This window comes from Lynx canadensis, chromosome A3 (genome assembly GCF_007474595.2).
Source record: "Lynx canadensis isolate LIC74 chromosome A3, mLynCan4.pri.v2, whole genome shotgun sequence".
Lineage (NCBI taxonomy): Eukaryota > Metazoa > Chordata > Mammalia > Carnivora > Felidae > Lynx > Lynx canadensis.
Window position 1 is genome coordinate 135,109,203 of NC_044305.1, and position 12,525 is coordinate 135,121,727.

Consider the following 12,525-nt stretch of genomic DNA (forward strand, 5'->3'; position numbering starts at 1 on the left):
ATTGCAGACCAGACACTAGATGATAACATCAGAATTTAAAAATCAGATTTCCCCCCAAATTGGATTATGGTAAAAATGCAAAATTATAGACATAACGTAGAGAAAGGCCACATATAATTTTATATACATACATTTGTAAGAACTTTAAGGCCCCAAGGACTTTGCAGCGCTTGAGACATCCTTCTAACATCTCTCCCCACCACGCAAGGTCATAGAACAACTTGTTTGGATCTACACTAAAGAAGATTAACCTTGCCAAACCGATTTATGAAACTTGCCTAGGATGAGAAAAGGAAGCCTCCAGGATAGAAAACAGGTGATGACTCACTGAGATTTGTTCAGCTACACACGGTTCTGCTGTACATTTCATAACTGAAAGTTAATAAAGGAACAGAAGCCTTTTCCAAAAAACAACACAAAAGAAGCAATCTAATATTTTTAAAGATGGCCCTTAGGTTACAGATCTGTTACCTTCTTTAAGATTCCATCTCAAATATGCACGTATATTCCTGACAATCTGTAGGCCCGTCCTGAGGACGACAGGCAAACTTTCAAGGTCACTGACCACTCTGATGTAGCCCCTGAGAGGGACACTCACCCAGACCAGCAGAGTGATATCAGAGTGAGGGTAGCAGGGGCAGGCTGTGGGCAAATGAACTCCTAGCGATGGAAAGCAGGGGTGTGTGACAACCCCTCCTCTCTTTCACTAGTTTTAGAAGAGTTGCACACAGTCATCCTTGCTGTCCAGGACATACATACACAAACACACAGGACACGGGACTTGATTTGCTTGGACTGTCACTGATCGTAATGATTTTAACAGATGATCATTTCTGGTACTTAATGATAGTTTTTTTTTTTAATTTTTTTAATGTTTTATTTATTTTTGAGACAGAGAGAGACAGAGCATGAGCAGGGGAGGGGCAGAGAGAGAGGGAGACACAGAATCCGAAGCAGGCTCCAGACTCTGAGCTGTCAGCACAGAGCCCGACGCGGGGCTTGAACTCATGGAGTGTGAGACCATGACCTGAGCTGAAGGCAGACGCTCAACCGACTGAGCCACCCAGGCGCCCCTTAATTATAGTTTTAAAAACCTATGTACAGGGGCACCTGGGTGGCTCAGTGGGTTGAGTGGCCAACTCTTGGTTTCGGCTCAGGTCCTGATCTTGTGGTTCATGATTTCACACCCTGAGTCGGGCTCTGAGCTGACAGTGTAGAGCCTGCTTAGGATTCTCTCTCTTTCGGTCTCCCTATCTCTGCCCCTCTGCACACGCCCTCTCTCTCAAAATAAATAAAATTTTTAAAAAAATAAATAAAAACCTATGTACAAATAAACTCTTGTAAAACTAAAGTCAGAATGTCATCACTTTGGCAAGATGCCCAGTCTCCTCATATGGTTGAAGAAGAACATCGAACTGAAATCAGTATCCTTTGCATCTGGCCTTGAAGCTCCAGAGAAAACCAGGTGCTTCGAGAGGGGAGGGTTGTGTGCTCTCGGTGGGGACTTAGCACATGCAGAGCTACTGGGGTACAGAGTGCTTGGGACACATTCAGCACAGGGCACACTTGGGAGAAGGTGGCCATATGAGGCTAGAAACTTCCATTCTGCCAGATGGCACAGAGTGTATGTTTTTCTGCCCTGTGGGTGACAGAAGGTCACTGAACTGTGCCACTGCCAACATGTTCCCCAGTGCCCTGCCTCTGTTTACCCTTCCTATTCCACTAACACTCCTGCTTTGGCCTGCGTGTTTGCATCCTCCCCTCCCCCTCAAATTCATACATTGAAGCCTGAATCCCCCATGTGATGGTGTCCGAAGGTGGCACCTTTGGGAGGTGATCAGGTTCAGATGAGGTCACGAGACGGGTGGGTGCCCCAGGATGGGGTCAGTGCCCTTATTCAACGAGGAGACACCAATCTGTCTCTCTGCTACGTGAGGACACAGTGAGGAGGCGGCCGTCCATAAACCAGGAGGAGGGCTCTCTTGCCTCTCTGGGCACCGAGGGAGGTCAAGAGCCAGGAACCGCATCTGCTGGCACCCTAACCTTGGGCTACCGGACTCCAGAATCAATGCCTGTTGTTCCAGCGCCCACTCTCTGGTGTTCAGTTACAGCAGACTGAGCCCAGATGGTCCCCGCAGACAAAACCAAAGACCTTGAGACCCCGCCCCCCACCTGCCCAGGCTCAATCCAAGGCTGAGCCGCCCTTTTGCTTCTGGAACCTCTGCACGAATTGCCATCTTCTGGCACCACTGCACTGGGGGAATTAATATTTTCAGAAGCACAGAAAAACATCTGATAATGTTCTTTCGGCTTCCCCCGGGCACACTCTCTAAGCTCCTCAGGGCAGCAGGTGGGTTTCGCACCCAGAGGCTCTACTCACGTCCAGAGACTCGAGGCAGTACCAGCAGAAGGCGTGCTTGCAGTTCTTACACATCATCTGCGCACACCCTTCGTCCCGCTCGATGTACACCTTGCACTTGGGGCACCGCTTGATGGGCGCGTCGTCCTCCTCCAGTTTGAAAGCAGAGCTGCGGGAGAGAGTCTGTCAGTGATCCGCTCAGCGGGGCCCGGGAAGGGGAGGGGAGGGGAGAGGCGTGGGCAGGGCCGGGCTGCAAGCTCTAGCTCAGCCAGAGGGGACGAGGCCCCTTCTCTTTTTATTTTGTTTTAATATGAAATTTATTGTCAAATTGGTTCCCATACAACATCCAGTGCTCATCCCAACAGGTGCTCCCTACGATGCCCATCCCCCCCTTCTTATCAGATGTTACAGAGTGAAACCGATGAAGCTAACCCTCCAAAAAACAATCACCAAAGAAACTGTGGGTCAGCCAGTTGGGTTCAGGGGGGAGGAAAAAGCAGTGTCAGGAGGAATTCACGTTTAGATATGTGTAGACAAACAAAAGAAATTATGGCAGGGCGCCTGGGTGGCTCAGTCGGTTGGGCGTCCGACTTCGGCTTAGGTCCTGATCTCACGGTTCGTGGGTTCGAGCCCCGCGTCGGGCTCTGTGCTGACAGCTCGGAGCCTCGAACCTGCCTTGGATTCTGTGTCTCCCTCTCTCTCTGTCCCTCCCCCGCTTGCTCTCTCTTGCTCTCAAAAATAAATAAACATTAAAACTTAAAAAAAAAACTTTCTCTCCCCCACTCGCTCTCTCTCAAATAAAATAAAACATTAAAAATAAATACATAAAATTATAAAAAAAAAAGAGAGAAACTATGGCAAAGGCCTATAATGACGGTATCTGTGTAATGGGATTATGGTCAAATTGTATGTTCCTTATTCATGTATCTGTATAATTTCCAAAGGATCGATGACAATTTTTATACACTTTGCTATTATCAGAAAAAACAGTTACAGATACATGCTCAATCGTTTAATTAGATCTACTGGGCCTGTCTTGACAGAATCGCTTTCCTGGCAAGTCTGGTTGTCCTGAGGGGCTGGGGAGTCAGGTGGTTAGCCTGAGGGGCTGCAGGCCTGGGGTCACGTGCTGGCTCTCTGCAGACAAGCTCTCTGGGGTCACAAGCTGTGTAAGAGCCGCTCCAGGCCTCAGCCCTCCCAGCGTGTGCATGCTAGACAGTGACGCGTGGCAGGAGCCCAGCGTAGCACCGAGCATGGGTGAAGTGACCGATACATGACAGCAACGATTCTATGCTAATAAAGACATGACAGAGATGCGTCACTGTGACGGTCCATCCCACGCTATTAAATTGAAAGGGAAGGCTAAAGAAATATGCATGGAAACATCTGGAAGAATAAATGGTTAACTGCTACAAGAAGTTATCACGGGTCATGGCAACACGTTTGCCGTATTAGCTGAACCCGCTACATCAGACCAACACCGCCAGGGGAAAAATGATCTGCCCCTGGGACCGAGCAACCCTTCCAGAACCCCATGCGTTCGTGAGCATACGTTCACTGAGAGTGGGCAAATTCTGGCATTTTGGGTGCGTTCTGGCTGGCGGATCTTCCACAGGCATCACAGTAAATGCAACGATCAAAAACGGTTTGACTTCAGTAGAGCTAATCTGATGATCAGTGGAGGCTCCTCGTCCGTGAGGCCTGGGCTCCAGCTGAATGCGGTTCTGTTCTGTTCACTAGCAGGTGACCAGGGAGGACATGCTGGGAGGAGGCAGGCTGTCGGTGAGGAGCCCCGGGTCTAAAGACGCGTGAGTCCCGGCCCTGCCACTCGGGTATCACCAGTGTTAGTGTCCCCCTTCCGCCACTAGAAACGAGGCTGGTGCCTCCCCATTGGAGGCTGTTGTGAAGCTCAAAAGGGTCTCCGTGCGTGTAGTACATTCACACGGAACCCGGCACAGGGGTAGCAAGGCCCGCAGTAGGTGGCAGTGCCTGTCATGCTGTCACCGAAAGATGACACTGTCTGTGGCTCAAACTCTTCTCTAAAGGGAAGGCAAAACGCCCCGCAGGCTGGTTGCACACGTGACTTAGAATGAACCAGGGCGGTCACGGTCACAGGCGCGGGCAGGTAACCCTGTGGGAGCCTCCGGCAGGACCGGACACAACGCGAGCCGGCCGCTCCTGAACATGAATCTGGTTTCTGCAGAGAGCCAAAAAGTCACCAGATCCGTGACTGAGGCCGGCTATCAGCTTAGATAACACTGTTTCAGTTTGAAAGCCGGCAGTGACCTTCACGTCATGAAAACCAATCTTCTCACGTGATTCATGAACGGGGAGGGGGCGTAACATCAGTGGAGAGTGAAGACCCTCTCTCAGGGAGACTTTTTAAAATGGAAACAGTTAGGGGTGCTGGGGGTGGGGGGGCTCGGTCAGTTGTGCGTCCAGCTCTTGATTTCGGCTCAGGTCATGATCTCACAGTTCATGAGATCGAGCCCACACTGCACTGGGCTCTGTGCTGACAACACAGAAACTGCTTGGGATTCTCTCTCTCCCTCTCTGCCCTTCCCCTCTCCCGCTCGCTCGCTCTCCAAATAAATAAACATTAAAAAAAAAAAAAAAAGATAGAGGCGCCTGGGTGGCTCGGTCAGTTGAGCCACTGACTCTTGGTTTCGGCTCAAGTCATGATCTCACAGGTCTGGGGATCGAGCCCCAAGTTGGTCTCTGTGCTGACAGTATGGAGCCTGCTTGGGATTCTCTCTCTCTGCCCCTCCCCTGCTCAAGCTCAGTCTCTCTCTCTGTCTCTCAAAATAAATAAAAATAAACTAAAAAAAAAAAAAAAATGGAAACAGTTAAAATATGTAAGCTCTGGTGTGTTGTGGCATGTATAGAAATTTACACGGTACGGACAATGGTTTTCAAACATATTTTGGCATTTGAATTATATTTCAAATTACTACTAATGACAACTCTCACTAGAAATTCAAAGTTATGAAGGCAGATAGGAGCCCTCGACAGCTTCCTCATGATCTGCACGTTCTGATGTCTTTATGCGTTTATTTTTTTTAAGTTTATTTATTTGAGAGAGAGACAGATAAAGCTGGGGAGGGGCAGAGAGAGGGAGAGAGAATCCCAAGCAGGCTCCATGCCCCCAGCATAGAGCCCGATGAGGGGCTCGAGCCCTCGAGCCTTGAGATTGAGGAGAAAAACAAAGGCAAGAGAAATGTAGCTTAGATTAAATCTCCTTACAACTCACAGCCCACAGATAGAGCTGAAACATGCAGGTTCCTTGAATCAGGTCAAGGAACTCATGGCTGCCTCACTTCCTTAATGTTTTTGTTTTACTAAAGACTAAAAGTAACCTTATCTTAACAGCAGCTACTCCAAGGTCCTGAAAGCCTTGCTTTCAAATTCCTTAGAGACTTACGCCATCCCTCACCCCAACCTCAAAGTATATAATCAGTCACTCCTCACAACCCCGGTGCAGCTCTGTCTGTCCACGGTCCTGTCCCCTCACCTTTTTGCACCAAAGACATCTCAAGAATTCTTTCTTAGCCGTTCACTCAAGAACCCCATCAAGATCACGACCTGAGCTGAAGTCTAGAGTCTAGAGTCGGACGCTTACCCGACTAAGCCATCCAGGCACCCACGCATGTTCTGATGTCTTTAAGGGGTAGACGGGCCAACACAGCCGCTGACACCAGTCAAGCGGTGAAGGGAATGGGGGAAACAACCCTACCGCAATGAAAACAGCTGAATGTACCTCAGTTACAAACGCCACCTGCCATCAGCCCCAGGACCAGCGAGCAAGAGGGTGTGGTCAGGACTTCGCAGGCTAAAGACAGCACAAACCCCCTTCTAAAGAGCTGGCTGCTTCTGGGCTCCGGCGACTGCCAGGAATTGGGGATGCAGGATGGCTCAGTGTGGCTCCGCGAGCCAGAAATTCAGATTTTTTACGTGACATCTTTTGATGTTTACGTTTCCGCAAAATGAGACTGGTGAATTTGGATCTAAATTTCCCTGTGCCATTTTTTTTTTTTACTATGCAAAATGTGATATTTTTCACTTTTGTTTGTTTTTGTTCTTTGCGAGGTGTACAATGTGATGATTTAATACACGTGTACAGGGTGCAATGGCTGTCGCCCTCTCCAATGACCTGAAGAGACCAGAACATCACAGGTGAAGAAATACTAAGTCATCAGCCTCCCAACACTCACTAGCTTCAATCTGAAGGTTCTACGCTTAAGAAACATCACGGCTGGGTCCCTCCTCCACCCCACCCAGGATGGGGCATCAACTCTTTCTCACTCCCGATTTTCCTTCTTAACAGAATGTAGAAACCCACTCACTTACTGAGTTTCTCTCTCTCTCTCTCTCTCTAATTTTTTAAAAAAATTATTTATTTTGAGAGAGAGAAACAGAGAGACAGAATCCCAAGCCTGACGCGGGCTCCATCCCAGAAACCTTGAGATCATGACCTGAGCTGAAGTCAAGAATTGGATGCTTAACCGATCTACCCAGGTGCCCTGGGTGTTTTCTTTTAAACAGGTAACCGGGTTGCCCACCCGCCTCCTCCTTACCTGGTCCCCACCCTGGACACCCAGCTCTCCCAGCGATGTGCCCTCTGACCACACAGAAGTGTGTTTCTTCTTGCAAAGTTACGAAACATTAAGAACCTAAAATACGAGGTAAGTGACTCATTCGAGCATTTGAGTGCCTGCTGTATATGCCAAGATCTGCGGCGACGAGAGTTCAAACCAACACAGGCTGTGATGTCAGGAGCTCAGCCTCGTGGAGGAATCGGCCACGTAAACGGATGCCCCAGGGCACAGTCTGGCTGGCCTCGTAATCCAGGCAGGCCAATCTCCAGTGGGGGCACAGAGGGTGGGGTCACCAGCCCCGCCCTGGGGGCTGGGCAGCCTGACAAAGGACGGACCTGAGCCGTGCCTTCCAGGGTGGCGAGTCGACTCCAGGTAAAGGAGGAGGGTGGCGAAGGGGCGTCCAGACACAGGCGCAAACGTGCAGACTCGGGAGAGGAGGGCTGTGCCCGAGGGACAAGAAACAGTAGGTTCTTTGTGCAGGTGGAGCTTCGAGGAGCGGGGGCGGGGCAGCAGAACAGGGAGAAGAAAACGGGGAGCAGCTGGTGACCACACGTTCGGGTGGATGGTGGGAGTCCCTCCGTCAAGAACGCAGCCTCAGCAGGCACAGGGCCCACGTTGTCTCGGTAAGCCATCTGTGCCACAGACCTTGCAGGCCCAAAATAGCTGAATATTACCAATGTCTTGTGATTCAGCCTCCTTAACTTCAAGGCACACACACTGATGCCACAGGGCCCACCTGGTGGTCCGGCGGAGGGTCCGGCCAGAGGGCGGAAGGGCCTAGACGCAGTCCTGCCGCCCCACGTCTTTCCGACCGCCCCCTCTGCCAGGCAGACGTAACCTCTTGGTCTCGGGCACCTGGGAACCTCTTTTTGGGGATGCGTCTGGTACTTACAACCACGGCCCACCCACTCCGGTTCCCGTTCCTGCCCCCGTTCCTGATCCCGTTCCTGACAACGGAGTGTCGGAAAAACTTCAGGTATCACGGGTCATAAAGCCCGCAGTGACAGGCGTTTGTCACGCGTCTGTCTTTCTGGAGAGGCAGAGTGCGGTTTGTCTCCTACAAACTTTACAGAGCCACTGCTTTGCTCGCTACCCGACATGTAATCGGTTCTCAAAAATAGTCAGCCGGGGCGCCTGGGTGGCTCAGTCAAGCATCTAACTCTTGATTTCAGCTCGGGTCATGATCTCATGGTCCGTGAGTTCCAGCCCACATCCGGCTCTGAGCTGACAGCATGGAACCTGCTTGGGATTCTCTCTCCCTCTCCTTGTCTCTTTACCCCTCCCCCACTTGCGCGCGCGCGCTCTCTCTCTCTCTCTCTCTCTCTCTCAAAATAAATAAACAACAACAACAAAAAAATCAACCAACCAACCATCCTGGGTTTAAATGAGGCTGAAGAACGGGGCGCCTGGGTGGCTCAGTCGGTTGGGCATCTGCCTTCAGTTCAGGTCGTGATCTCTCGGTTTGTGGGCTCGAGCCCCGCGTCGGGCTCTACGCTGACAGCTCGGAGCCTGGAGCCTGCTTCCGATTCTGTGTCTCCCTCTCTCGCTGCCCCTCCCCTACCCACGCTCTGTCTTTCTCAATAATAAATAAACGTTAAAAAATTGTAAATGAGGCTGAAGAGGAAGAGACGGATCCAGATGGCGGTCGGATCTTCCGGAGACACATTTCGGGAGTCGTGTTCTTCCCTCCCCCCAGCCCCCAGCCCCAGCCCGTGCCTTCCACGGCCGCCCGTGAGGGATGTACCTGGTCTCTCCGGGAAGGAAAGTGATGGGCATGGTCTCCGGGCAGCCCTGGCCGGGATGCCAGCTGGCTTTGCAGGCAGAGCAGAATTCCACGTCACAGGCCTTGCACCGCACCAGCTGGGGTGTCTGCAGCCCCATGTCCTGGAGCTGGCACACGGCCTGGCAGGTGGAAGTTGGGCACCAGGTCCGACAGGGGTCCAGCAGCACCTCTAGCGCAAGGACAAAAACAGCCACGTCAGAGTCCGCACACGAAGGATCTCATGGTATGTTCGGACTGAGGGATCTCGTCAGCGCAGGGCTGCGGGTCTGTAACGGGGTGGGAACGTCCGGACCACGTCGTCTGACATTCTACGCCCTTCGTGATCGGGTGCCCATCTGGTTCTTTCTCCTCCCCTCCAGACACTGCCTATGACCCCCCCGCCCCACACAAAACACACTCAGAGTCCTTTAGAGATGCTGCTGTCTGAACCCGGGTGGTACCCGGGATGCCCCTGCCTGCGTTGCATCCAGGAAGCCTTGCCCGACGGCGGGGCAGGATTTTCTCCGAGTGCCCACAGGCCACGGTCCAGGCAGGCCTTCTGCCCCCTCGTCTGCCTCCCCAGGACGCAGTTCTCTACAGTCAGGCCCGTGTCTTCAGTCTTGCAGCCTCACCACCTCGCCTCCGGCGAGGCGCGCAGCAGGCGCTCGGACGATGCCCAGTAAGGGGGACAGAGAGAGAGGAGGGAAGGAACGTGGCCAAATTCTTCTCCACAAACGGCCCGTTTGCCCAAGGCTGCCGCCCTTCCCAGATTTCAGTCTAACCGGGGGCTAACTACTGTGTGAAAGGGCCGGGTTTCCCATCCAAGTGGAGCCCAAACTGCTAAGAAGCCCCACTAAGGGAAGTTAGGGAGGAAGCGCGTTTTGACAAACAGGATACCCTGATGTTCCCACTCCTCCGTGTCCCGGTGCAGAACTGGCAAGTCTTTGAATCATCAGTCCCGAGCTGCCCCTGCCTCATAAGCCTGGTCATTCGTCTCATTCAGCGCTTGTCTGGGGTGACACTGAATCCTCAGTGACGGGCAGCAGTCAGGACCCGACAGGAAACCGCACAGAATGCGAAGTCTCTTCCAGAAAGCTATCGCGGGCCAAAGGATTACAGACTATTTTCAAAGGCCCTCAAGTAGGCCACTGGTTTCTAAGCTTTCCAGCAGTTGCTCTGGGGAAGTAACCCGAGACCGCCGAATTTTGCCAGGGAAACTTGGAAGGCAATGAAAGGCACTTGCAAGTTTCCTGGCCGTGTGACCCACCGACGGCCAGGGTGGGTGAAGCTCACCTGCGTGGAAAACGGGATCTGTGTGCACTAGGGATCTACCACAGCCTGGGGGGCTGGACGTGTGCCCAGACTTCACCTACACGGGCCGCCCCGGGACACACGTAGGCGGTGCCACGTTCCCCAATGAAACAGGGAAGCCGGATTCAGCCCTCTAGGAATAAGCTGCGTCAGGTACAACCCTGAAGACTGTCTTCTATTCTGGGAACTGGCAAACGTTTTCTGCAGAGGAGTAGACAGTGAGTATTTTGGTCTTTGAGGGTCATGCGGTCTCTCTCCAAGCACTCAGCTCTGCTCCTGGGGCACAGAAGCAGCCATGTTGATCTGTAAATGAGGGTTCCAATAAAGCTTTATTTATAACGCCAGGCCATGGGCCCGGCCCCTCTGGCCAGCTGGCCATGGCTGGCCCACTCCTGCTCAAATGCAAGTCCTCCCCTGACCTGTTTTTCTGAAGGAGGAGTTAATCGGGGGGCAGGAAACCATCACATTGGTAGGTCTAGGGGAAGGTTTAGTAGAACCTATTAATACAAAGGAACTCTGGAATCCAGGAAAAAGTGCTGCTTTTTAACCGATTTCTGTTAGAGTAATGAAAAATCTTTATGATGTTCCTAATTGTGAGTGAATGAGTAAAATCAGCTCTTCTCATCAGTTGAGTTTCAGGGTTTGCTTTTTTAGGAAAGTTTGTGGCCGTCAGATCCCAGGTGGTGCCTCCAAGGCACATGTGTGCGGAGCCAGCCTAAGCTGATGGGATGGGAGAAAGGAGGAGGGAGCGAAGGCCCCACGGAGGTCCCCCCTGGGGAATTAAAGCTAGGCAGGTGACCCCTCGGCCCTCCCCCTGCCCGGCCTGATTCATGTCCTCATGTTTCTACACGGCTCTCTGCCTTGGGTGCTCGTGAGTGTGTTAGGGGAGCCCAGCTCCACCCCAACTAGATTCTGGGGTCCCCTATGGGCACAGCCCCTGAGGGAGGGCGATGCAGGATGGGGGCCCCCAGCACAGCAACCCCCACGTGACACGCAGAGAAATCCTCAGCCTGTTCTGTTTTCTTTCCAGATGGACCCCATGGTTAGTGCTGATCTGAGAGCTTCGGTGAACACGCTGCCCTTATGCAGACCCCTCTGGTTCCCAGGACCCTCCTGCCCCTTCCTCTACTCTGGCTTCAGGGAGGGGCTGGCTCCCCACGCCGCCGGTGACCCCTCCTCATGCACCTATGGCTGTGCCCCATCCCCCCTCGCCCAGCAAACGGAGCTACGAGCCAGCCTCGTCCTCAAAGGCCCAATTCTGTCATGGAGTGCAGGGTGAGCAGATCCAGTTAAGGTTTCCATGGCAATGACTTAAATTTTGAGACTTTTGTCCTCGTGGAGCTGTGACAGGCTCTCCCCTGTCCCCTGGGGAGAGATTCCCTATCAGAGAAGCAAAGGGCAAATAATCTGTCCCATGTGCCAAATGCAAACATCCTTCCCCTGCTGCCAGGGCACCACAAAACCTGTGAATATGGCCCCAGGGTTTTTGACTTGGACTTCTATTAATATTCCTCTCTTCACCCCCACTCCTGAATTTTGCCAGCTGGACAGGAATCGATCAATAAGAAAATCCACTGGGAAACACCAGAGCGCTATTCTTTTCAGGACGCATGTAGGTATACACATCTAGACCTGTCAATCACATACACGTATATATAAAGTACGTTATGCATGTTGTATCTTGTATGTGTTATATCCAATATTTTATATAGACATTTCTATGTATAGCAAATATTGTCAAACAAGGCAAGCAGCATATTTTTTGGCATACCAGAAGAAACCAATCTCAGCTCCCATCTCCCAAAGATACATGAATAACAGATTAGGGGCGCTTGGGTAGCTCAGTCGGTTGAGTGACTGACTTTGGCTCAGGTCATGATCTCACAGTTTGTGAGTTCGAGCCCCACGTCAGGCTCTGTGAGGACAGCTCAGAGCCCGGAGCCTGCTTCGGATTCTGTGTGTCTTTCTTTCTCTCTCTCTCTCTCTCTGCCCCTCCCCCGTTCACACTCTTGTCTCTCAAAAATAAACAAACGTTAAAAATATTTTAAAAAATAGATTAATGAAGCAGGTCCCTAATTGCTCTGTCTATAAAAAGCCCAAGACTTTTAAAAAGGGCACTTTTCTTTTTTAAACATGGTTTTCTCTGAGAAGCACACTACAAGAGAGGGCGTGCCTAGCGTCCCGTCCCTCACTGACACGGGCTTTCACGGCACCGCTGGCCAGGCTGGCCAACTGGCTACGACACGGAGGCAGTGAGTTCCATCCTGTGGGGATCCCTGGCTCTGGTCAGGCCTGATGACCGATGGGTGAGCCCAGCAAGTCGGTTCATCTCTCCGGGCTCTATTCTTGTTTAAAGCACCGACACAATGCTGGACAAGACTCCCCTCCAGCATGCATCTGACTTGCACGCGGCTGTCAGACGAACCCGGGAGGCTGCAGGCCCTGTCTCTGGGTGGCAGGGGCTTTGGGACAGAGGAACACGCAAACGAGCACCAGCA

General features: G+C 51.9%; 1 protein-coding gene across 6 annotated transcripts in view; it reads right to left on the reverse strand.

The window, feature by feature from the left end:
• The window catches only part of RNF144A (ring finger protein 144A), a 126,195-nt gene that overhangs the window by 21,722 nt on the left and 91,948 nt on the right, over window positions 1-12,525 (reverse strand). For all 6 annotated transcript variants that reach the window (XM_030311702.1, XM_030311701.1, XM_032592726.1 and 3 more), the window contains 2 exons: window positions 8,699-8,906; window positions 2,381-2,528 (listed from right to left, as the gene is read on the reverse strand). In XM_030311702.1, coding sequence (XP_030167562.1) covers window positions 2,381-2,528; window positions 8,699-8,906 — 356 coding nt within the window. The remainder of the gene's footprint in view (window positions 1-2,380; window positions 2,529-8,698; window positions 8,907-12,525) is intronic.